The sequence below is a fragment of the Bidens hawaiensis genome, unplaced genomic scaffold (assembly GCF_021521415.1).
Source record: "Bidens hawaiensis isolate Kalapana, Puna unplaced genomic scaffold, B.hawaiensis_p1.1 tig00029992_1, whole genome shotgun sequence".
NCBI lineage: Eukaryota > Viridiplantae > Streptophyta > Magnoliopsida > Asterales > Asteraceae > Bidens > Bidens hawaiensis.
This window is the reverse complement of record NW_027494992.1, coordinates 171,243-196,032: the sequence shown is the minus strand read 5'-3', so window position 1 is coordinate 196,032 and position 24,790 is coordinate 171,243. Positions and strand designations below refer to the sequence as shown.

The 24,790-nt window shown below is 35.6% G+C and overlaps 4 protein-coding genes across 4 annotated transcripts; 2 read left to right on the top strand and 2 right to left on the bottom strand.

Annotated features, from left to right (window-relative positions):
* The first annotated feature begins 3,891 nt into the window (after window positions 1-3,891).
* On the top strand, window positions 3,892-9,092 carry LOC143579831 (beta-galactosidase 8-like). The gene is made up of 16 exons (XM_077063016.1): window positions 3,892-4,054; window positions 4,162-4,257; window positions 5,232-5,344; window positions 5,418-5,484; window positions 5,577-5,669; window positions 5,948-6,091; window positions 6,183-6,377; window positions 6,474-6,561; window positions 6,637-6,917; window positions 7,120-7,322; window positions 7,403-7,512; window positions 7,603-7,712; window positions 7,783-7,983; window positions 8,067-8,275; window positions 8,530-8,875; window positions 8,954-9,092. Exons 1-16 carry the CDS (start codon window positions 3,896-3,898, stop codon window positions 9,068-9,070), a joined length of 2,532 nt encoding a protein of 843 aa, XP_076919131.1. The 5' UTR covers window positions 3,892-3,895; the 3' UTR covers window positions 9,071-9,092.
* Window positions 9,093-9,216: 124 nt separating this feature from the next.
* LOC143579842 (uncharacterized) lies at window positions 9,217-11,048 on the bottom strand. The gene is made up of 2 exons (XM_077063024.1): window positions 10,163-11,048; window positions 9,217-9,959 (listed from the first exon to the last, which is right to left on the bottom strand). Exons 1-2 carry the CDS (start codon window positions 11,046-11,048, stop codon window positions 9,217-9,219), a joined length of 1,629 nt encoding a protein of 542 aa, XP_076919139.1.
* Window positions 11,049-14,790: 3,742 nt separating this feature from the next.
* On the top strand, window positions 14,791-17,602 carry LOC143579850 (serine/threonine-protein kinase GRIK1-like). Its single transcript, XM_077063031.1, has 11 exons — window positions 14,791-15,231; window positions 15,620-15,694; window positions 15,790-15,834; window positions 15,918-15,992; window positions 16,079-16,166; window positions 16,266-16,390; window positions 16,467-16,562; window positions 16,901-16,967; window positions 17,060-17,175; window positions 17,248-17,326; window positions 17,404-17,602. The coding sequence occupies exons 1-11, from the start codon at window positions 14,881-14,883 to the stop codon at window positions 17,565-17,567; spliced, it is 1,281 nt and encodes a 426-aa protein (XP_076919146.1). The 5' UTR covers window positions 14,791-14,880; the 3' UTR covers window positions 17,568-17,602.
* Window positions 17,603-19,568: 1,966 nt separating this feature from the next.
* On the bottom strand, window positions 19,569-20,870 carry LOC143579841 (uncharacterized). The gene has a single exon (XM_077063023.1). It carries the CDS (start codon window positions 20,868-20,870, stop codon window positions 19,569-19,571), a length of 1,302 nt encoding a protein of 433 aa, XP_076919138.1.
* Window positions 20,871-24,790: the final 3,920 nt, after the last annotated feature.

The window sequence follows — 24,790 nt, the reverse complement described above, 5'->3', positions numbered from 1 at the left end:
AGGAACAGGAGCTTATTTGCCTTGTAATTGCATACGGACTTTAATCATATCGGAATTGAACAACCTGCAACAATTAGGGGTTAAATCGGTGGAAACAAGAAGATGGTGGAAGGCTATGAAGAAAGAATGATGAATGATGAGAGAGAGAGAGAGAGAGAGAGGAGTACATATTTTAATTTTAAGCTTTGGTTTTAAATATCTAAATAAAATGTAAATTTACAAAAATACCCTTATGTGCCTTGCACATGACTAGATTTAACGAAAAAAATTATCTGGGTTAGGACCAAAGGATATAATGTGATAGAGTTTTTAAACGTAAAAGATGTTTTCTGTCATTTCTTTTGCTAAAGGACGTATATAAAAGAAACAACTAAACATAAAAGATGTCTATTTTGTCTTAAAATTGTACCATTATTTAAGCTCCTGGTAGCAACCAACAAATATTATAAATTTAATACATTGTTTATATATAGAGTAATTTGATAACAAACAATAAAATAATACTACCAACCAAATTATGTGTTTGTCGTCTTGGTCACGGCTATTTCTTAGCTTTTGGGGCTACTCACAAGTGTACATCGGTCTAATTATAAATACACATTGAATCTTATAGTTAGCTTAGTTTCAAGGGTGAAAAACACGAGCGGCCGGACCATTTTGATGGTCTAAAACGAATTATAAATATTAAGTCTTTTTTTTAATATTTTTTTTCTGGGATCGTACTTTCGCTTCCCATTTGGCACAACAGAACTTATATAGCATCTAACCAAATTAAAAAATATTGGTTATTTTAGTGTTATTGGATTAACTTGTCGATTAAGGAAATAACGTCAGATATTAAACGAGTTAGGTGACATGGAGTGCGGGCTCGATTTAATTCTAAATGTTATTTGGGCTTTGTTATTCGATTTGGGTTTTGAGTAATTATTTACTTGGGCTTAAGTGTAATTTGGGCTTAAGTGTAATGTCAAATGAGCTTTTAATTAATTTGTTTGGGGCTCATATGGGAATTGGATTTGGATTACATTAATCGATATTTTTTCATTCCCTGGATGTTCTGACTCTCTCGATCGTATATACAAAACAAAATACGGTTACTTGTTCTCTGGTTCTTTATCAATTCACAGAAATAATCAAATTCAATTCCATGAACGTAAATCTCTGTTTTATTCGATAAATCATTGTGTGTAACCCACAAATATGTTTATTCGAAAGTGATTCAAGAGTTAGAGATTAATTTAGACAGTTGTTCAAGAAACCAAGATTGAAATCAAAATTACATGTTTGCATCATTAATCGAATTCATCATCCAGCTACGCAAATACACAACATAAAATAAGTGTTTATTTTCTCAAATAAAGTCGGTTATTAAAAACATAAACCAAACCAACGCCGCTTAAATATGGCATGCAAAGTCCAAGAACAACTTACGTCAACCACATTTGTTCAAAACATTTTGACCACATTATTTGTCAAAGGTATAAAAACGTGAAAAAAAAAAGATTTTTGAATGAAAATTGTAAATTTTGAGCAAAATACGAAACATCTTTAAATAGGACACTAAACATATACAAAACTTGATTGTATCGAATTTACAGCATATGAAAAACACAAGTCATAGTTTGATATGTGCATAACCTTTTAAATCATTCAAAAATTAAACAACTATTATTAGTTAATAGTACCTATAATATAACATCCAATAAAGTAAAAAATATAAGAAAAAACAAATGACAAAACTACACAATCAAAAATCAAATTTACTAAATTGTTTAGGAACATGTTGCATGGGAGGACAAAACTACATGGATACAATATATCTAACAATGAAAGTCCAGGGATTCAAAAAGCATATTCATAAAACATGTTGAATTAAATGAAGGGATAATAACGAGCCCACAAAATTACTTTTTCACCCACATATTAGCCTTTTAAGTATATTTTGAGTTTCTTTTAACATAGGGATAATCTATTAAGAAGATATTAACAAAATAAATAGACATGTTTAAACCTACAAATTTCATAAACATTTTTTAATCCAGTTGATTAAAGCCTTTATATGCAAGTCCATGTCATCAGCCGACAAGATAAAGGCTAATTGAAGATGAAAGCTAAAACGAATAAGATGATAGCTAATTTAGTCTCTAAGGTTGCATGACATTGTCGGCCAGTAATATGGACTTGCAAACTAACTTAGCTTGCTACATGACACATGTCTCATCCTTGAAGTATACACGTGACAAATTGCATAAGTTCAGTGCATTAGGCGTTGACTAAGCCTTTAGCCTGCTTAGTTGGTATTAACGTTTTGAATATATTATGAAACCACAAATTGTATAATTACATTACAATTACAATGACTAATATAAATACAATACAATGACTAATATCTAGGATAATATTAAATACAAATTATATGCAAGCTAATTGTGTGGCAACAATCACTCCAACAAATTGATCAAACATGATTTGCTCTTTCATAATTAATTGATTTGATCATATCTCTTGATAGTTGGTAAGTCTGATTTTGGCTCCATTAATTGACTGAAATCATGTATATCTATGTAACTTGTGGGCTAAAAAAGCATGTCCATCTAAAAATACATTAGTCAAACTTGTCAATTTTAATACATTATCTACAATGACATACCATATAATTTATGTGAAACACCATAAACTAAAAGTAGTTTTTTTTTTATTTCTAAAAATCACATTTTATAAGCATAGATAAAAACAACTAAATTTGAAAGTATATAAAATATAAAGTTTTAACTTATCTGATACATATGCGTAAATATTTGTATTCGAATTTCAAAAAACAATGTCACATCCAAAAGTAATATTCTAGGTGCCAAACCGATCAATAAGACTACATGGGTACAAAATGTCAAACAATCAAAGTCTAAGGGCCTTATTGTAAAATCTCACCAAGAAAAATATTTCACCAATCTTTGCAGTCCCACTTTTTAACAATTTTACTATTATTATTATTATTATTATTATTATTATTATTATTTAATGTCAATGAACTGATTGTGGAGTGACAAGAAAGAGACTTGGTGTTTAACGTGACCCGTATTCGATTCCTGTCCCTCATCATTTAGTTTCGGCGACACCAAGTAATAAGAATGTAATGATTTAGAAAAGATGATAAACAACCACAATATTAAAAGAGTAGTATAATCAAACACACTTTGTATATTACAATAAAACATATATAATTACAATTATATATAAGGCATAACTTATGAAGAGAATATCTTCATCTTTGACTAGCCATGATTCGTGGAATTGCATTGATTATTATTCCTGATACCAAGTGATGGCGGGGATACTAAGCGAGTAATTGATGTTCACTAGTTGGATCCTTGAACTGAACGAATTTTATCTCACAGCACTGTCGTATATTCGGCTGCTAGCCTTACCTTAGGTGATGGCTTCTCCTGCATCTATGGTCGTCTTTAAGAATCGTAAAAAAAATTGTGCCAAAAATTTGGCCTTAAATTAGTTGAGTTAAATAATACTTATTTTTTTCAAAAGAATATATATAATTTTTTTTATAAAAAGGATCGGGCCTATCACGATGTCGGGGCCAGGGGTCAATCGACAACCCGACACTGCCTGTATCTCGATGGGTAAATTTAGTCAATAGCTTATTTGAAGGATTCATTGGCCGTTTAAATAATAATAATAATAATGATATTTACTTCATTTTACTATTTTAGATAATGCAATATTTGTCTTGCATAATTCTCGGCAAATCCAGTTAGACCTTTATTCAAATAATAACAACATATTGATAAACATGACGTCATCACCTCACTCATTATAAATAATATCTTCTAACTTCATCTTCTTCATCCACTTCACAATACACAACTTAACAAAAGTTATAATGATAATGAAGAGATTATTATTAGTATTAATATTTTTGTTTTTGGTGACAGTGGTGGTTGGAGTTAATGTGACGTATGATCACCGGGCGGTGGTGGTCAACGGTCAACGGAGGGTGTTGGTGTCTGGTTCTATTCATTATCCTCGGAGTACACCTGATGTAAGTGAGGGTGCACTACACTGAATATGTGATGTGTTACTTTTTTTTTATTATTATTATTATTATTATTATTATTATTATATTTGGTTAATAATATTGTATTGTAGATGTGGCAAGGGCTTATTGAGAAGTCTAAAGAAGGAGGTTTGGATGTGATTGAAACTTATGTTTTTTGGAATTTGCATGAGCCTGTTAGAAACCAGGTTTGTTTATTTATTATTTACTTTTAGATTTTTTAAAAATTTGTAAAAATCTTGGAATGTGATTTATAATATTATAGTTGACATTGGAATATGATTTCTTTTTATTTTTTTTAAGAATTTTAAGAATCTTGGAATATGATTTATAAATTATGATTAATGTTTTAGATAACCCTTTTTGCATATTTTTGGTGGGAAATGTTTCTTGGAATATGATTTATTTTAATTTTTTTAATGATTTTTAAGAGTCTTGGAATATGATTGATAGATGTTTATTTAAACTTCCTTTTGCATAGTTTTGGTATTTATTTATTTATTTTATAATGATTTTTAAGAATCTTGCAATATGATTTGTAATTGATAATTGATGTATGTTTTCTTAGCACCCTTTTGCATATTTTTGGTATTTGTTTTTTTTAATGATTTTTAAGAATCTTGGAATATGATTTGTAATTTATAGATGTTTTCTTAGACACCCTTTTGCATATTTTTGGTATTTGTTTATTTTTTGTGATTGTAAATTTGTAATTGATAGATATTTACTTAGATACCCTTTTGCATATTTTTGGTGGGAAGTGTTTGTTGGTGTTTGGGTGTTTGATAAAGTGATGATTTTATATCTGTTCTTTTTAATACTTTGTTGTGTTGTTTCCTTTGATTTTCAAGATTCTTGATAATGTGATACCCTTTTTCCATTTTTTGGTGGTAAAATTTTCTTGATGTTTTGGTGTTTGAAAAAAATTATAAATTTTTAATCTTTCTTATGTTGTTTCCTTTGATCTTCAAGAATCTTGATATTTTGGTGTTCTAGAAATAGGATAAAGTTTGCATCTTTCTTTTGTTGTTTCACTCTCAGCCATATGCAAAGAAAAGTAACCTTTTTTATTTGCTTAAATTTATAAAATTTTATTGAATTCAACTCTTTTTTTTTTTTTTTTGAGTATTTTGGGTAATAACAAAATCTTGAAACTCAACAGTATGACTTTGAAGGAAGAAAAGATTTGGTTAAATTTGTCAAATTAGTTGCTGATGCTGGTCTTTATGTGCATCTTCGAGTTGGGCCTTATGTTTGCGCCGAATGGAATTATGGGTTCGTATCAGTTTTTATTCTTTTGATCTTTAGTATTCACAATGTTGATGCTCATTATATTTCTCAAATGCAGTGGTTTTCCACTCTGGTTACATTTCATACCTGGAATCGTGCTTCGAACAGATAACGAACCGTTTAAGGTTAATTATTATTATTATGTATTTAGTATTAAAAAAAAGAAAAAAACCTTAGATTTTGTTCATTTTTGTTAACCAAATCGCATATATTTTAGGCCGAAATGAAACGGTTTACAGCCAAGATAGTTAACATGATGAAGGAAGAGAAGTTATATGCATCTCAAGGTGGACCGATAATATTATCTCAGGTTAGTTAATTAATCATATCTATTATCTAGCTCTAGCAATTTAGTGTGACCATAAGGTCCTGGGTTCGAATCTCACAAGAGGGGGTTTTTCTCAAATATCGAGTTTCCTCTTGAATTGGTGGCTTGGTGGTGGATATGATCGCGTGGTACCACTGGTGGCACGATGACACTCCAGTGGTCCGTGAGTGATCCAAATTAGTCGTTCAAAAAAAAAAAGTGTGACACATTATTATTTTTACTTAAATATTAAATGGTGTATGTGCATGTTTTGATGACAGATTGAGAACGAATACGGTAACATTCAAAGCAGTTATGGTCCTGCTGCAAAATCTTATGTCAACTGGGCTGCGAGTATGGCTACGTCTTTGGATACAGGAGTGCCATGGGTCATGTGTCAGCAACAAGACGCGCCTGATCCAATTGTAGTACAAATTTACAAACAAAAAAAAAAAAAAAAAAACCTGAGTGGTAGATGTTAATATTGATGTATGTTTTCTTTTATTATGAATGTAGATTGACACTTGCAACGGGTTTTACTGCGATGGGTACAAACCGAACTCTGAAAACAAGCCCACAATGTGGACCGAAAACTGGACCGGGTGGTTTCTTTCGTTTGGTGGGGCCGTGCCTTATAGACCCGTGGAAGATATTTCATACGCAGTTGCACGTTTTTACCAAAGAGGTGGAACTTTTCAAAACTATTACATGGTTAGTGTAAATTTATCTCATGTTAACTTAATTTATTCAACTTAATTATGTAAAAGATATTTAATGTTCGACAATATGTTGCACGACTCGTTGCAGTATCATGGTGGGACTAATTTTGGTCATTCGACGGGTGGACCGTTTATTTCAACGAGTTATGATTATGACGCTCCACTCGATGAATACGGTATGGTTTTTTCATTATTCATAATTTCATATCACGTAATCGCTTTCAAATATTCATTTAATGTTTTTTATGCAGGGGCGCCTCGAGAACCAAAGTGGGGCCATTTAAAGGATTTGCATAAGGCCATAAAGCTTTGTGAAGAGGCGTTGGTGGCAACCGATCCAACAACTACTTCTCTCGGTCAAAATGTAGAGGCGAGTGTTTATAAAACATCATCAACATGTGCTGCTTTTTTGGCAAATGTTGATACACAAAATGATGCAACGGTTGACTTCAACGGCAATTCTTATAACTTACCCGCTTGGTCTGTTAGCATCTTGCCTGACTGCAAGAATGTAGTGTTCAACTCTGCAAAGGTTAGTTTGACTTTTGAGGTCAAACCTATCGCGTATCTATTTCATTGATCACATTGGTTTCTTTGCATATTAAAAATAAAGAAGATACTTTTTGTGATAAATGTTATCATATTTGATGTGGTTATTTTCGTAAAAATTCGAATAAAGTTGGTTAATTTTGACCCAAAGGTCAAAGCTTGTTGACTTTTTAAAAACTTGACAGATAAACTCTATGGCTACTATCAAAAGGTTTGTGGCTACAAGTGTTAAAGATGAAGTAAGTGATTCAAAGGCGGTTTCTTCGGATTGGAGTTATGTTAGTGAGCCTGTCGGGATATCAAGTAACGATGCATTCGATAAAAAGGGATTAGTGGAGCAAATAAACACGACGGCTGATCAAAGTGATTATTTATGGTATTCAATAAGGTAAAAGAACTTTAGTTTTACCTTTACGATCATTTTAGGATCGTTTGGATTATCGTTGTAATAATATTATCGTTTTGCAGCATTGATGTTAAAGGTGACGAGCCCTTTCTTCACGGTGAATCTCAAACGACTCTTCACGTGAAATCACTCGGTCATGTTCTTCATTTGTTCATTAATGGTCAACTTGAAGGTACAAGAAAACAAGAATTTAAAGAACAAAAATGAAATATTTTGTTGTCTTTTTTTTCTTATACAAGTCTTTGTTGTTTTTAACTTGTAGGTAGTGCGATTGGCATTGCGGGTCAACCTGATTTTTCTAAAGATTTTCCCATTACTCTCAAACATGGAATGAACAAACTCGATCTCTTGAGTTTGACCGTTGGACTTCAGGTTTGACTTCTGTAAATGTCAAAGTATTTGATGTGGGCAACAAGTGAATATTTCATATTTATCTTTATAGAACTATGGTGCCTTTTTCGACAAAACGGGTGCGGGTATTACGGGCCCAGTGGAGCTCACGGGCGGGTCAACCGTTGACCTTTCGTCTCAGCAATGGACATATCAGATTGGACTCAAAGGAGAAGCACTAGGCCTGGGCAGTGGTGGTTCTTCACTTTGGGTGTCGGGGTCGCCTAAAAGTCAACCTTTGACTTGGTACAAGGTAATATCAAAGTCAACCTGAAAGTCAAACTTTGACTTGAGTGTTATATGTTAAACAAGAAACTATGTTGAAACTTGAAACAGACCACTTTTGATGCTCCTTCGGGTGATACTCCACTTGCGATAGATTTCACGGGAATGGGAAAAGGTGAGGCGTGGGTCAATGGTCAAAGCATCGGTCGGTATTGGCCTGCGTATATTGCTCCAACTAGTGGTTGCTCAGAGTGTAGTTACAAAGGGTCATTTGGCCCAACAAAATGCCTCAAGGGTTGTGGGAAACCATCACAAAATCTGTAAGTGAAGTCTTTATTCAATATACTTCATAAAGTTTCAAACTTTTTAATAATATTTGAATTAATCTTGAAGTCTTTATTCAACATACTTCATAAAGATTCAAACTTTTTAATATTTGAATTAATCTTGAAGTCTTTATTCAAAATATTTCATAAAAATTCAAACTTTTTTAATAACTGAAGTAATCTTGAAGTGTTTATTCAACATAATTCATAAAGTTTCTAACTTTTTAATAACTGAATTAATCTTGTAGCTACCACGTGCCTCGGTCATGGCTGAAGTCAACCGGGAATGTTTTGGTCTTGTTTGAGGAAATTGGTGGAGACCCGACACAAATCTCGTTCGTGACACAAGAATTGGAAAGTTTGTGCTCACACGTCTCCGAATCTCACCCGCTCCCAATGGAAGCATGGAGTCAAGACAAGTCAACAAGAAAGTTAAAGCTAGAGTCAAAGCCGAGAGTTTCGCTTAAGTGCCCTCATCCTAACCAAGTCATATCTTCAATCAAGTTTGCTAGCTTTGGAACTCCTCAAGGAAAATGTGGAAGTTTTAGTCACGGTGAATGCCAGAGTACGACCGCACTTTTGATTATACAAAAGGTCAACTCTGTCAACTTTGACTTTTAATATGCATATATGTTCAATACAAATTTAGTTTACAAATGGTGAACACTGCAGGCATGCATTGGGTCAAGAACTTGCATCATTGAAGTCTCAGCAACCACCTTCGGTGAACCGTGTATAGGCGTAGTTAAAAGTTTAGCCGTTGAAGCTTCGTGTGCGTTAAACACTTGAAAATAGTCAAATATGACATGAACATATGATCATTGAATGAAACAATATTATTTGCATATTAATTGAATTATGGAGTTATTTCCTTATTAGCACTTTATAACACATTTTAATCGCGAATCAAAAGATTGTAAAAGTACAATAACTTATCAGTATTGCGATATACTGATATCAGTAGTAGCAGTAGTAGTAGCAGTTGTCTGAAACCGGCATAGTTTACATAGAGGGGAAGTTAAAGATGGAGTTTCATATTTATCTTCCCCACCCATTATTGGCATTGCTATGCCTCTCTTCACCGGGCTAACATACCCGGGTTGGTACGTTTTTCCCAAAATACCCTCGACTTCGTTTGAAAGATTCGGGAACTCAAATTGCAACTCGAAGTGGGCAAAAGCGTCATTTGACGGTAACTGGTAATTATGAGCTTTGTCATCTTCTTTCGTCACGGGGACCGCCTTCATGTTAACCGATACCAACCCTTCAACGGTTACTTTAACCGTGTTAACGTCATCAGTCCTCTCGATCACCACTTCTCTTGCCCCAGTGTCGGTTTTCCACTCCGCGTCTCCATCAAATGGGACGGTTACTTCTTCACCGTCCCATTTAACAATAAGCGAGTCCACGGACTGGTCCCATTGTGCCGCCTTCTTGGCGGAAATGACTAAAGTGTGGCTATCAAACATGATCGAGAGCGACTGGACCCACGTGTAGTCACGACGCCTACCATTTGGTCGTGATCCGATGAAGTGCGCGTTTATTTGGAGGTTGGTGTCCGAGACAAGAGCGAAATCGCGGCCTTTACCGCCGTGGAAGTAGAACATGACTCCATCGCCGCCTATGAACCGTGGGTCGTAACATAACGCGCCATACCCGTTGCATTTCGGCCTCCTCCCTACCAAAGTTTAATATTATGTTACATGTTGGTTGAACATAAGTTATGTGTACACGTATAATTGTAAATGTTTAAAGAAGATTTTGATGAAATGGGTTGCTAACATTTAGTTTTAGTTATGTGACATGTTGGTTGAACATAGTTATATGTTCATGTATGATTGTAAATGTTTAAAGAAGAGTTTAATGATATAGGATGCTTACATTTGCATGTGGCTTCACACTTGCTACCACAATTGATGAAACACCCTTTGTTCTTTTTGTTCTTCTTGGGCTTCTTCTGTGGGCATTCTTTTGGGCAAGTGAGTGTCTTGTAGTAGCAAGCTCCTTTCGACTTGCAAAACGCCCGTTGACACCCTGTTTGTGGTTCGGGTGTCAAGTCGTCATAGTTAGTAGCATCATCCTGAGGCTTTGGCTTTGGCTTCGGTTTTGGTGCTGGTGGCGGAGTCTTGGGCTTTGGTGCTGGTGGTGGAGTCTTGGGCTTTGGTGCTGGTGGTGGAGTCTTGGGCTTTGGAACGGGTGTCTTGGGCTTTGGAGCGGGTGTAGGAGTCTTGGGTTTGGACGCAGGTGCTGGAGTCTTGGGCTTTGGAGCGGGTGTAGGAGTCTTGGGTTTGGGCGCAGGTGCTGGAGTCTTGGGCTTTGGAGCGGGTGCAGGTGTCTTGGGCTTAGGCGCAGGTGCTAGAGTCTTAGGCTTTGGAGCGGGTGCTGGTGTCTTGGGCTTGGGAGCGGGTGCAGGTGTCTTGGGCTTTGGCGCGGGTGCAGGTGTCTTGGGTGTGGGAGCAGGTGTAGGAGTCTTGGGCGCAGGTGTTGGCGTCTTGGGCTTGGGCGTGGGTGCTAGTGTCTTGGGCGCAGGTGCCGGTGTTTTTGGCTTGGGCGCTGGTGTTGGAGTTTTAGGTGCGGGTGCTGGTGTCTTGGGAGCCGGTGCTGGTGTCTTGGGCTTGGGCGTGGGCGCAGGTGCTGGTGTCTTGGGTGCGGGTGATGGTGGATGTTTAGTGGCGGGCGGCGTGTCCTTAGCGTCGTTAGCCGCGGTTGCTCCAATAGAGATGGAGATGAGTAGGAAAGCCACCAAAATGATAGGTGACTTCCCCATATTAATATAATTAATCAATCAAAAGCTATGTGTATTTGTGTGTGTTTAATGTTATTAGAAGTATGAATGAAATGATAGGAAATTAAAAGGTGGTAATTTATAAGGTGATAAAGTTATAGAATCCATTAACTTCGGAATAAGTTATTTATGTCAACTTGTTTTCTTTCTTTTCAAAACAATGAGAATTGACTATCAAGCAAATATATCCGTTTGACTTTTTAAACAACATATTCATATTAGGACATACCAATGTACATAGAATCTTTGATTCTGTTGACTACCACATATATTCTGTTTGATTGATAGTTAGGTTATGTTTATCAAAATTAATAATTACTAGTTAAAACTATAAAGTAGGGTGGCTAAGAAAACGGTTAAACAAATTGCACCGTCTAAATTGAAACAAGTCAGTTGATTTGATATCCAAACGTTCTAGTTTAATGATATGTTTTCAAAGTTTATTGGTATAATCTTGGAACTGGTCATGTAAATAGAAACAACCGATTAATCATTATTATTCATATTTATTATTATTATTATTATTATTATTATTATTTGTTTCTTTTTTAGAATATGTAGTTATGCATATCTTCTATATTTATGATCCCTTATTTATCATTTAATTTTTTAAAAATAAGCACATGATTTTGAAAAGGAAAATCGAATATGTAACCATCGAAACATTAAACTGCCAAACCAATAAAAAGGGCTGGTATGACGGACCCACCCATCCCAATATACTTGATTTGTCAATTCTCAAAATCGTAGTTAGCGTTCTTACCATGTTTGTAAAAACCGTATGTATGAGAATGTGAATATTCGCTCAACTCAAAATCTAAATAGAAGTCCTCTTCCATAGAGGTAAGAGTTATTCGTTAAATAATAATAATAATAATATATGTGATTAGAAAGGCTTTTATATATAAAAAAAATGATCAAATAGATTTTTAATAAGTTAAATTGTAAGATTGTAAGTATTTTGAACAAGTTTTAAGTTGTTAACATATTCAGCATTTTATTTTGATAAATAAATGCTTAAGTAATTTTTTATATCTATAAAAGCAATGGTATAACTTGATATGTAATTGTAGCGTATTTCACATGGGAAGGCATACATAAACTTTGCTTCACCATGCAATATTGCACTTCTTATGGGTGGCTAAAAATATAAATAAAAAATTGGGTGCGGCATCTAATGAATTTTGGTCAAGTAAGCAATAAGCTCCAATTGGGATTTTGAAGCAACTTTGTTTGTTAAAGTGGGCTTTATCTTAATTAATAATCATCGGGAAATTATGGTGTGAAGTTGATACATGAGTTTATAGAAAACAACACTTTATAACAAAGAAGCAGTGCTTTAGCGGTATCTCGATGATTTTTTTTTATGAAAGGTCATCATTTGCTCAGTTCGAGTCTTGTTCTTGACATTATGTCGTGCCCGAGCCAGGGGTTTACACGTGGGCATCCTCTAGAATTGACAAATGCCGAGTCATCAGTGTTGTCTCCAATCACGGATGCGGATGACCTTTTGTTAATGGATATACCCGGGTGGCCGATCTTTGTTTATCTTAAAAATACAAAAAGAAAAAAAAACAATATTTTATGAATTTCACAAGGGAATTTTTGAATATTTTAATATGTCCATGTTTTTAAAGATGTTTTTTTTATAAATGTGCTTATATTTTGGGATTTTTTTTCAGATTTTCTGTTTCTTTTAAATATTTAATACTATGAGTTAACGTAACGAATATAGCTGATGCTAAACACACCGTTTCGACTTGCCGCCATAAAGGTCGGGTTTTACCAACAACCGCTCATTTTTTGTCTTTCCTTTTTCTTTTAAATATGTTAACCCTTCAACTTGCCATCATAAATGTGGGGTTTTACCAACGTCCAGCCTCTTTTTTTTTGTCTTTTTCCCTCTATTGAATGTTAACCGATACCGGCCAAAAAATTGTCACCTCACAGTACTATTTCCGCAGCGACTGAGTTTTTCTGACCAATAAACGTCGTTTTAAATACTTTTTTGTGTATCATACACTATACGACTTCCACTACTCTCCTAGACGTTTACCAGTTTACTTTCAGGTTTTATACTAGTATCATAACGAACGTAACCGATACCGATCAAAATCAAAATCTCAAAATCTGTTGCTTTTAAAGAAACACAACCCGATAACCAGAGCCCAAATACCCAATAACAAAAATAAAATACCAAAAATACCCCTGGGCCCTCTCACCCATCATTCACCCACCGTTCCACCTCGCAACCACCATATTTTTTGCCGTCCGTACGCCGGAGCATAATATACATACATACATACATATATATATCCTCACGCGCCGCCTATCACCACCAGATTCAATCAATCAATTAGTCAATTTTGATTTCATCCTCATTCCAGGTATTATTATTATTATTATTGTTATGATTATGATTATTATTATTTGTTGTTGTTGTTGTTAATGCTCATGTTGTTCTAATTGATAATAAATTGGAGCTATTATTATTATTGTTATTATTAATTATTAAATCAATTATATTATTATTATTATTGATGTTATTGGATTTGAATCGTAATTAGGTTTAATTGATCAACTGCATTAATTGGAGTTTAGCAGGAGATTTAATTAGCTTAATTGCTCCTAATATCTGTAACAGGTGAGGTGAGGGTAATTTAATGGTTATTATTCCTAGCGTATTAAACGAGCCCTCGAATAGGCAACATCGTTTACGAAATTAGTGTATTTTTAACTTTTTACTCTTTTGGCCTTGCATATGTAATTATGTAATGTGTTAATATCGCACTGCAATGGTGAGGTTAAGCCGAGCTATGGTGAGTTTAAGGTACCGCACACGAGGTCGAGCCGAGCTTAGGCTTGTTAAGGTTTTTCATATAATATGTAAATATAATTAGAAATGTATATATATTGTTTAATGAATAAAATACGAGCCGAGCTCGAGCTTGAAAAATGACTCATGAGCCAAGCTCGAAGCTCGAGCTCGGATCGTTTTGAGCACTTTTTCTAAATCTCAAGCTCAGCTCGTGAATCATTTTTCAAGCTCAGCCGCGTTTTGCTTATTATTTATTACATAATATATATACATTTTTAAATGTTTTTATATATTTTAAGAAAAACTTTTAATGAGCCTAAGCTCGGCTTGTACTCTTGTGAAGTACCTTAAACGTGTCAAAGCTTGGCTCATTTCGAATACTTTTTTTCTAAAGCTTGAGCTCGGCTCATTTATTATGTATAAATTTTGTATATATTTTTAGCTATTTATATATTTTAAGAAACACCTTAACGACTAATGAACCTAAGCTCTAGCTCAGCTCATGAGTTGTTTTTCAAGCTTGAGCTTGGCTTGTTTTTTGTTTATTAATAATATGGATACGCTTTTAATTATATTTATATATTATAAGAAAAAGCTTAACGAGCCTAAGCTCGGATCGGGCTCGTGTGCAGTATCTTAAACGGGCCATAGCTTGGCTCGAGCTCAGCATTGCAGCGTGAAATTAATATATGGAAGGCCAAAAGAGTTAAAAAGTTAAAAACACACTAGGCTCTTTTAAGGCTTGACGGGCCTAAACGGTTTTCCCATACAAGGCTCGAGCTTGTGCTCAATAACTAAGTAAGCTTTATTTGAAACTCGGGATCGATAAGACTTGGCTTGTTTTGAGCTTTTTATCGATCGGATCTCGAGTGGCTCGCAAGCGGCTTGGCTCGTTTGCACCCTTAGTTGTTTGATTCAGGATTTATTTTGTTTGTTGGTTAGGAATCAGGATTGGTAAAGTTGGTAACTGTTACATTCAGCTAAGGTCAAGTATCAATGTTTATAAAGGGACAGTCTTTTGCAAGTGTGGTAGAAATGGGCTGCTGTGGCTGTTTCGGGTTCTCATCTTCTAAACGGCAAAATAAAATTACGCCTAATTCCCACATTCAGGACCGTGTTTCACAAGAGTTGCTGCTAAATGATGAAGTAGAAGATGAAGAAGAACAAGTAGAAGAAGAAGATAATGGCTCTTATGGTGATTACGCGTCTGAAAGCGAAAAGGGTGATCATGAAGAATTCAAGAATCCATCAAAGCGGTCTGAAGATATTCTTTTGTACAGAATGCAAAATGGTTTGATTTGCAGGGAGGTCCCTGTTAAGGAGACCCGAATGGTTGTCCGGTCAGAGGTGATTTGATAATTTTATTTGTTGTCTTACCTTTTGGTAATTTGATATTCTCTTAAGATTTTGATTAAGATACTATAACATGCTGACACCTCATTAAAGGTAGTTTTGTTTTCTCAAAAGTTTGAATGTCATTTTTGGCATCCAACATGTTTTGTGAAAAAGAAAAAAAAGAAAAAACGTATATGTTGGTGAAAGAAAGTAGTATCATACCGTCATACGTAGATATGCGACATGGAAAAAAGTTGAATACTTTGGTGGCCTCCACATATATAATCCCGGTTCTTATTACCACCATTCCCTGATTTTCTTTGTGAGCGTATGCATTTTATGTTAGAAGCTGTTTTCTTCTCCATGTTTTTATTTATGTTTGTTTCGCCCGTTGGTCTAGGATGCTAATGGGAACAAGACAGTAAATGAGTATGTTCGCGAGTACAAAATTGGCTCCGGTAGCTATGGAAAAGTGGTAATTCTCATATATTTCTAGATTTTACGAACTTCCGTTCTGGTAACTAAAAATGTTAATAATCTTCACTTGTTTGGCTTGTATCTCTTTAATAGGTTCTTTACAGAAGCCAAGTGGACGGGAAGCATTATGCAATTAAGGTAGTTTACCAAAATTTGGATTTTGATTCTTTATTATAATATAGCGTTTAGATTATGATGAAAGATATGATATTCGAATACAGGCGTTTCACAAGTCTCAATTATTAAAGCTACGTGTCACTCCGTCTGAAACCGCAATGACTGATGTTTTGCGTGAGGTATTTATTTAAAATTTCATTTTAAGTGAATTAGATTATGATAATCCTATTGATTAATGATGGATTGTTTATTAACTGGCTTGCAGGTTTTAATTATGAAAATGCTAAATCATCCCAATATAGTAAATCTGTTTGAGGTTATCGATGACCCAAACACCGATCATTTCTACATGGGTATGAAAAAGCCACAACCGTTTCGTCTTCTTGGGTTAAATTTCTTAGACTTTTTTATTAATTACTAGTTTTTTTTTAACTTGTTTAAATATTTTTCAGTTCTAGAATATGTGGAAGGAAAATGGGTGTTTGAGGGTGCGGGGCCGCCAGGTGGCTTGGATCAAAACGTTTCAAGGAGATATTTGCGTGATATAGTTTCCGGATTAATGTATCTCCATTCTCATGTGAGTCTTATCTATCAACTTAATATGTTTTCCTTATGTTTTAATGTTATAATTTTTTATCTTTTTTGAATCTCAGAATGTTGTGCATGGTGATATAAAACCTGATAATCTTCTTGTTACCGCAACTGGCTCGGTAAAGATTGGTGATTTTAGTGTCAGCCAGGTTTTTGAGGTAATAAATTATTTCTCTCATTATTTACATTTTCAGTCCTTTTGTATAATTATATAATACATCCAAAGGATACTCAATTTTTTCATTAAATATATTATCACGCTGTCACCGGCATGTTCCATCTAACTATTGTCCTTTATGTAAAATTAAATGTATCCCATTTAATAAGGAAACAAGATAAAAAGCTGTCATTGCACTTTCATCATACTTTCATATGTATAAAAACACATCATTTACATTATTTTTATTGTTCAAGATTTAATGTCACAACAGTCAAACTCTGTAATTTTGACTTAAGTTATTAATTAATGATGATTATATTGAAATTTATTGTTTAGGATGAAAAAGACGAGCTTCGTCGATCTCCTGGCACTCCTGTGTTCACTGCTCCCGAATGTTGTCTAGGTAAGGTCTTTTGGTCAAAGTTGACTTTTTTGACTCTTATAAGTCAAGATTGACATTTGTAGAATCAATTACTCATAAGTTAAAATAAATAGGTCTAACTTATCATGGCAAAGCTGCTGACACGTGGGCGGTTGGAGTTACCTTGTATTGTATGATTTTGGGACAATATCCTTTTCTTGGTGACACCCTGCAAGATACGTATGATAAGGTGCGCCACGTGGCATTTATGTAGATTTCTCATAACTTTAGAATCTTTTTAATGTTTTGGATTGTTTTGCAGATCGTTAACGATCATATATGGCTCCCTGTGGGTATGAACCCGCAACTCAAGAACCTACTCGAGGGGCTTCTCTGCAAAGGTGAGTAAATATTTATTAACAAAACTCAACTTTTATTCAAAAGCTGTTCTGATATCAGAATTGTTATATTTTAACAGACCCGACGGAAAGACTGAGTCTAGAGATGGTTGCGGTTCACCCGTGGGTTGTGGGAGAGATCGGCCTGATACCTCAATTTGTATGTTGGTGCAAACGTAATAAGTTAAAAAGCGAGCAAATACATGACGGGAGTATAACCGATGCTGTTACTAATACCGACTAAAGAAGCATTTCGTGTTGTGTTTTTAGGTTATTTTGTACAGTTTAAGAGTTTATTTTTGGAGGTTTATGAAGTAAATGTTTTTTGTAAGATTGAAAAGGAAGTTTGTAGGGTTGACTTTTGACTTTTGAGTCTTGATTTGCAAGCATTTGGTGTTGAGTTAATGAGGGTACACTTGTAATTTTAAATAGTTGTATTCTGGAAAATGAGATCCAGATTTGAGATGATTGTGTGTATTCAAAAAGTTTGATCTTTAACTTGTAAAATATATAAGTATTAGCTTGGGCAAAAGTGAAATTGCACTAATTTTGACGTTATTTTACTAATCTCGTGAAAATAACGTTAAAAGTGACGGACGGTTAATCAGGCATCATGTAGTGGCGTTGATAGCTGAAAGATAAGGGTACATGCACCGATCAGCCGGTGTCCCGATGATTGAGTGCTATGTGCCTTATGTCCAAGGCTTGATGCAAAACTACTATCGAGCCGGGGGTCTCACCGGAAGCAGCCTCTCTATCCCTATGGGGTAGAGGTAAGGCTGCCTACATCTTACCCTCCTCAGACCCTACCATAGCTTTGCTATTGGTGGGATATACTGAGTACGATGATGATGATAGCTTATAAATTTGAATGAACCTTTATTTATTTTTATTAATTTAAATCGAATTGAAATTTAATTGTAATAAGCAAGGTAGTGATTACATCTCATCGAAACAGAAGGCAAGCGAACAACAAGTTGCGCCGCTACCCTTTCTGAATTGCAAAACCCAATCTTTTAAAAACTACATTCGGGATCTTGGAGTCATATCATTCTATGCATGACTCGTTGAACCTGCAAAACCTTTATTAGTTTGATCTTACAAATAGTTTATTATCCATTTTTTGAAGTTTTTTAATCTTTTATTTATAATTATAAACATCATCATTATCATCGTATTCAGTAAATCCAACAAATAGCAAAGCTATGATAGGGTCTGAGAGGGTAAGATGTAGACAGCCTTACCTCTACTCCATAAGAATAGAGAGACTTCTTCCAGTGAGCCCTCCGGCTCGATAGTGGTTTTGCATCAAGCATTGGATAAGTGTTATATATTCAAGCCTTTGGATATAATTACAACAATAAAATAAAATTTTAAATCAACTGTTTTTAAGTGTCATATATTTAAGTGTTATATATTAGGTACAAGAAAACCCTTATTTATAAAATTGATCCATGAAATTATATCACATGATCTTAAAAACATCAGTATGTATCCAGTTAATCATCAGATCATCCAAAAAAATAAAACTTAATCGTCAATTCAACTTACTTTTGATTTTTTTCACGAAAAACGCTTTCTGAGCGTAATTATGAATTTTGAGCGCAATCAGCGGCGAAGCTCGGACGAGTTCGTTGGGGGTGTCAAAATGTATTAAAAAAATAAAAAACGAGGGGTTCGTGCTAAATTTTCGGTCAAAACTAGTAAATTTACACCACATATACAATTTTTTATGCGAAAAAAGGGTTAATTCACCCTGCTACGTAAAAAACAGTAGGGCGGGGCCACCCCGGGCCCTATGGAACCTTCGCCCCTAATCGCACTTATGAAAAACTTATCTGAATTTGAGCATATTGAATTTTAACATTGAACGTTTTTTGTATTAGACTTGAGCTTAATTCGCGTACCTAGTATATGTTAAGCGATTATCGTACAATAACTTTTCCCTATACTTACATGCATTAATTAAAACTATATGTTTGGTTAATGAATTTAATCCAATTAGCAAAGAAAAACAAGGCACAAAAACAAACAAACAAACACACATTACTTAAAAGTTTAAACATAAAAACATTACAGCTTAAAACACAATTCATGTCCTGTAGACATGAAGAAACAACAAACACAAACACAAACACAAACGCGGAGGTTTATACCGTCATACGGGCTCACTGGCTCACGGTTTACTAACCTCATTATTCTCGACACAACACGCAACAAAGCTAATAAAACAAACGGGTCGGGCTCACTCCCCAAACCATTGATGCACAAACACGCCAGCATTTCGAAGACCATCATACAGACTCGCGCAGTCCTTACAATAACTCGTCCCACAATCAATCCCATCATAACACTTAACAAAAAGCTCGTCAACATGACATATCGCTCCACTCGCAAACAACTCAACCAACACCTTCAACTGTGTGGCTCCGGCATTCATCATAAGCACCACGAAATCACCATCTTTTGCGGTTTCTTTAAACCAGTCAATGAACTCAAACTCTTCTTCGTGCAATGGAGCTTCAAGATAATCAATTGACATCAGATTAGACTCCGTTTTATCATCCTCAACGAGTCCCGGATGATAAACAAACGTGACGCCAGGCTTTTTCACATGTGAAGTGAGTGCAGAGACATTGTGATCAACCACGTAAACATTAAACGCGTCGGGATGGATAGGATAATTCACATCAAGCTCCCCTGCTCCCATGTTGATATTAATCAACCGCTTTCTCGTTGCGAGATTCACAAACTTTGGCAAATACGAAACATTTGTCGGTTCGTGAGCCGAAATAGGGTCAAGATACTGCATAAAAGGCTTGTTTTTCGATACAGATGGGCAGTCGTTCGGAAGCTTATAGTTATCAAACAATCCAACGCTTTCCGAATGCTTCTTGAACACGATTAACGTAAACGAATTAATCCCACAAACATGAATAATCTCCGAACTCCTCAACATCAACGACACCGGCGTCGCCGATCGCACCAAGCTTCGCATATGACAATTACCCGGACCCACAAGTATCGTCCCAACACCATCGGGTCTCAAAACCCGTTCGATTTCCAAAACCGTAATCGCCGGAACCGAAGCCCTATCCATCGTCCTCAAGAACACAAAGTCGAACGAATCGGACTCAAAGTCAAGTTTGTGCTCAAACCGTCTACGGAAAAGCGACATTATCGGGTTCCTACGAACCCCAACTGCATTCGAAAACCATAACTCTCGCAATGTCGACGCAATCGACACCGAAGCGTCTCCTACACACAACGCTCTCGCGTCTAGAGTTAACATTTCCTGATTCATCAGTTCCCGAATCACACTGACTGTGAAATTCTCTCCATCTACACACCCCGGTGTGTCGACTAGTAATCCGCCTAGCGAACACTTATCAATACTAATCAAACCGGGCTCAGTAACACGGATCTCGTGAGCGATACGAGTGACCGAGACAATAACCATGGCTAATACGAATAAAATCAGTCGGAGAACCAACCGCCAGGCGAGTGATCCACGGAGGATCTGCCATTTCAAGGCTTTGAACACCATTGGGAAATCAAGCAGTTTGAATAACTTAAATGATTTAAAGCTTAAATTGAAGTAATCTTGAATTGAATTGAATAATTTAAACAAACGATGATACAAACAAAAGATCTAGCGAGTGCAAAACCTGGAGGAGGTGTGGTTTCCACCCACCAGCAATACCATGTTGATTTGGTGCCCTAACCAAGCCCTAACGGGTAACCGTTTCGCCATTGTTGGTGGTGTGGATAGCTTGTGGTTCATTCAGATCTTACATATTATTATGATGGGAAGTAATTACATGATAAGCCAATTTTAGTGAATAGAAGATGAATACCGGAGTGGTGTTTGCAACAGTGAGGATGGGATGGATGGATCTGAGAGCGTTGGGATGAGGTGTGTGAATAATAATAATAATAATAATAATAATATGTAATGGGCACGGAAGGTTCCTGTAATTGTGTACTTAATGGACCCCTTATTGTTTGCACGTGACACTGTTAAGTTATTGGTAAGTCGACGTGTCACTCAAATTTCAAACCAATACGACTCTGTTTTCATTTCGTGTAGATTAGAGCCTTAGCCCTTAGGTAAGTAGTGTTTATTTTCTCAGAGTTAAAAAATGCAGTTACTTGTAAAAGAATATGCGGATCAAACCTCTGCAGTCTGTAATAATAAGACCATTTGTTTTTTTAACATATGTAGATTGCTAAAATAAACTGGTAGTGGTGTACAAACTGTGGTAGTGAGTGGTGCTGCTGGATGGTAATACTGGCGGACGGTTGGTGGTGGATGGTGGCGGCGGTGGTGGTGGTAGAAGGCGGTGGTGGGTGGTGGACGATGGTGATAGATGGTGGGTGGTGGTGGTGATGGACGGTGGGTAGTGGTGGTGGACAGTGGTTGTTGGTGGAGTATGGTGTTTTAACCTTCTGTAAACCTTAGAAGATCTCAAAAGTAGATGAGCCAAGTCTTCACCGAGAAAACAAACAATCTGCAGATGGCAATATCTGCTCGTGGTCTGCGACTCTGTACGGCGCAAACAAAAGAGTCTGTGCAGGCTTTTTTCAGAAAAACAAATAGCATCTTAGTAGGTGCTGCATATTGTTTATATTATTGTAAGTGAGATTTCTGTATTATATGGAGTAGTTGTAACGTCCTCTAAATTATGTGGGTGTTATTCTTCAATTTTGAGAGGTAGGTTGTAAGTGGTTGTGAGAGGAGGAGAGAGAGAAAAAGTGTTTGTACGGCGAACGCATCACTGATTGCGAGCTGTTGTCGCTCGCTTGATGAGTCCAAGGTAGGACGAAACCAGTGAACCATAATCATAAGCGGATGGATTCGTGGTCCTTGACACCGCCTTGTTTGATTATCGAGCCCAGGTTTGAGCCTTGTATGGCAAGATTTTGTAGCCTCTTCGAGCCGTCAAGAGCCTTAAATAATGCTCGTTTAAAATCAAGCCATCAAGAGCCTCATATAAAGCTCGTTTAATCCTCAAGCTCGAGCTTTGTATGACAGCTGGCAAGATCATTTAGCCTCGTCGAGCCATTAATAGCCCAGTGTATTAGTTTCACATTGTAATGCTGAGCACGAGTCAAGTTTTAGGTTGTTTTAAGGTACCACACACAACCTCGAGTCAAGCTTGTGCTCGTCAAAGTTTTCTTCAAAATATATAGAAATAATTGTGTTTTGGTGGCTTTGTTTAATAAATAGATTGTGTTGCCTGGTTAGATATGCAATTAAACGTGTTAGACTTGCATGACGGAAACACATGTATGTGTCTATGTGAGGGTGAGAAGTCCCCACTCAACAAGCTTAATATTCGATTTTTTTAGACCGACGACTTTATTTTGTGTTAGGCTACCGTATTTTTTAATTTTAAATTTTAAGAGCCTCGTAATCTTACTCTACCCAAACTATGGTTTCTTAACCAGACATACGCTGACTTTAAAGTTTGGCTTAGACGTTCATCCGAAAAACCATATCATCGGCTACCACTTAACAGTATTTCAATTAACACTCAGAAAATTTAAGTTTTTAATTTATTTGACTTTCTAGATTTCTTTTATTCTCTTAGAGGACTCGTTGACCTTTACAAATCTCATGTTTAATTACAATAAGGGGGGCTTGTTGTCCGTTTGTCTTATCATAAAAGTAGCTTGTTAATCTTTGGAGGCTTAGGGGCTGTTTGTTTGTGTCTGAATGGGGCCATTCAGACACTTTTTGCTGAACCGGTCATCTAAATAGGTGTTTGGTTCGCAAAAAAGGGTTGCTGAATGGTACCATTAAGGTCTGAATGGTCCAGGTTTTGTTTTCCACTTTTACCCCAAATCTCCAAACCCTAACCTCTCTTTCCAGCCACCACCACAGTTCCGTCGGCACCTCCACCACCGCTTCTCCAGCCACCACCATCGTCTCTCCCAACCACCACCACCGCTTCTCCCGGCTCCGACCACCATCAAATCTCGCCTCTTCTAGCCACCACCACAGTACGAGGCAAATCGATCTTGTGCTCTTGTATTTGCATCCATGTTTATAAATAACTGAACAATATGTGATTTGAAATGAAAATTTGGATGATTTGACTATAGAATTATATGAATATTGTTGAGTTAAATATATGCACATAAGGTGTTTGATGAAATGCCTCAAAGATAATAAAATTCATAAAATGGGTGTGTAATCGAGATTAAAGTTTCCGATGGGTTAACATACAACAATTTTATTTGTATGTTGATTTGCTTTGAACATGCCCCTAATTTGTTGAACTATTTTACTAATTTGCTTTGAACATGCTCCTAATTTGTTGAACTAATTTGCTTTGAACATGATTTTGTGGAAACGCATTTGCTTTTATTGTTTAAAGAAATGGTTAGGATTAATTGGAAACGTGCTTTGAACATGATTTTCGACGAAGACGTGCGTTAACTAAGGAAGAAAAATTCAATCATGCTCACGCACAACTCAGAAATGTTTTTGAGCGATCGTATGGTGTTTTGAAGGCCTGATTCCCAATCCTACAGCGAATGGCTCCCTTTTCTTTTCCAAAACAAAGGGACATAGTGATTGCTTGCTTCGCCGTACATAATTTTATAAGGAAATCAAATATTTCTGATCAGTTATTTATGGAGTACGACGAGGACACTACATTTTCAGAAGAACAAGGTGGAGACAACAATAGTGAGTCAGTTCATGACATAGAATGGGGTTCACAAGGAATTCACTATATGAATAATTTGCGTGACCAAATAGCTAATCAACTAGTTTGATCAGTTAAAATTGAATTGTACGCAAAGTATAAATTTGTATTGAATTTTAGTATGTGTTTTATGGATTATGAAGGATTTGTGTAATTTAGATTTTCTATGTTGTTTTGAATTCTCTTTATTTTAATTATCCGTCATTTAGTATAGTCATTCAGATTTTTGATCAAACAAATACATTTCATTCAGTACATAATTCTGCAGAGGGGTAAAGTAGTAATTCTGCACAGTCATTCAGATGTCTAACCAAACAGCTCTTATTGGTTCAGATGGTCAAATGGTTCAGATTATCTTACCCATTCAGACAGCTTAATTGTTCAGATTTACTGATTCAGATGTTGCCAAACAGCCCCTTAATTTTTGTTACAATATGGTGTAATGACTCATTAACCCGCATAATATAAAATTTAAAATAAATATGTTGTTTTAAAGGGCTTAAACAAAAGGCTAACTTTTAGGATTTGATGTCTTCTTTTATCTTTTTTCAAAAGAGGATGTGGTGTTTATGGGACTTTTCATTCTATTTGCCTGAGATTTTGGCAAAATTAAAGCATGCAAAGTACCAAAAAAATGTTCCGTCATACTCTATCCTTGTCTTTACTATATTTTCAGTTTAGATTACCCAATAGATTCTTGTTGTCGTTTTAATTTTAGAGCTAATTTAAAGAACAAATGAACTTATCCGAA

Bases quoted from the DNA above. Each gene is read 5' to 3' on its own strand.
- LOC143579841 (XM_077063023.1), bottom strand. From the start codon at position 20,870: ATGGTGTTCAAAGCCTTGAAATGGCAGATCCTCCGTGGATCACTCGCC.
- LOC143579831 (XM_077063016.1), top strand. From the start codon at position 3,896: ATGATAATGAAGAGATTATTATTAGTATTAATATTTTTGTTTTTGGTG. The intron at 6,092-6,182 runs GTAGTACAAATT...TTATGAATGTAG, and splicing joins AAGACGCGCCTGATCCAATT to ATTGACACTTGCAACGGGTT. The intron at 7,984-8,066 runs GTAATATCAAAG...AACTTGAAACAG, and splicing joins AACCTTTGACTTGGTACAAG to ACCACTTTTGATGCTCCTTC.
- LOC143579850 (XM_077063031.1), top strand. From the start codon at position 14,881: ATGTTTATAAAGGGACAGTCTTTTGCAAGTGTGGTAGAAATGGGCTGC. The intron at 15,835-15,917 runs GTAGTTTACCAA...ATTCGAATACAG, and splicing joins GGAAGCATTATGCAATTAAG to GCGTTTCACAAGTCTCAATT. The intron at 17,176-17,247 runs GTGCGCCACGTG...ATTGTTTTGCAG, and splicing joins TGCAAGATACGTATGATAAG to ATCGTTAACGATCATATATG.
- LOC143579842 (XM_077063024.1), bottom strand. From the start codon at position 11,048: ATGGGGAAGTCACCTATCATTTTGGTGGCTTTCCTACTCATCTCCATC. The intron at 9,960-10,162 runs GTAAGCATCCTA...AAACTTTGGTAG, and splicing joins GTGTGAAGCCACATGCAAAT to GGAGGAGGCCGAAATGCAAC.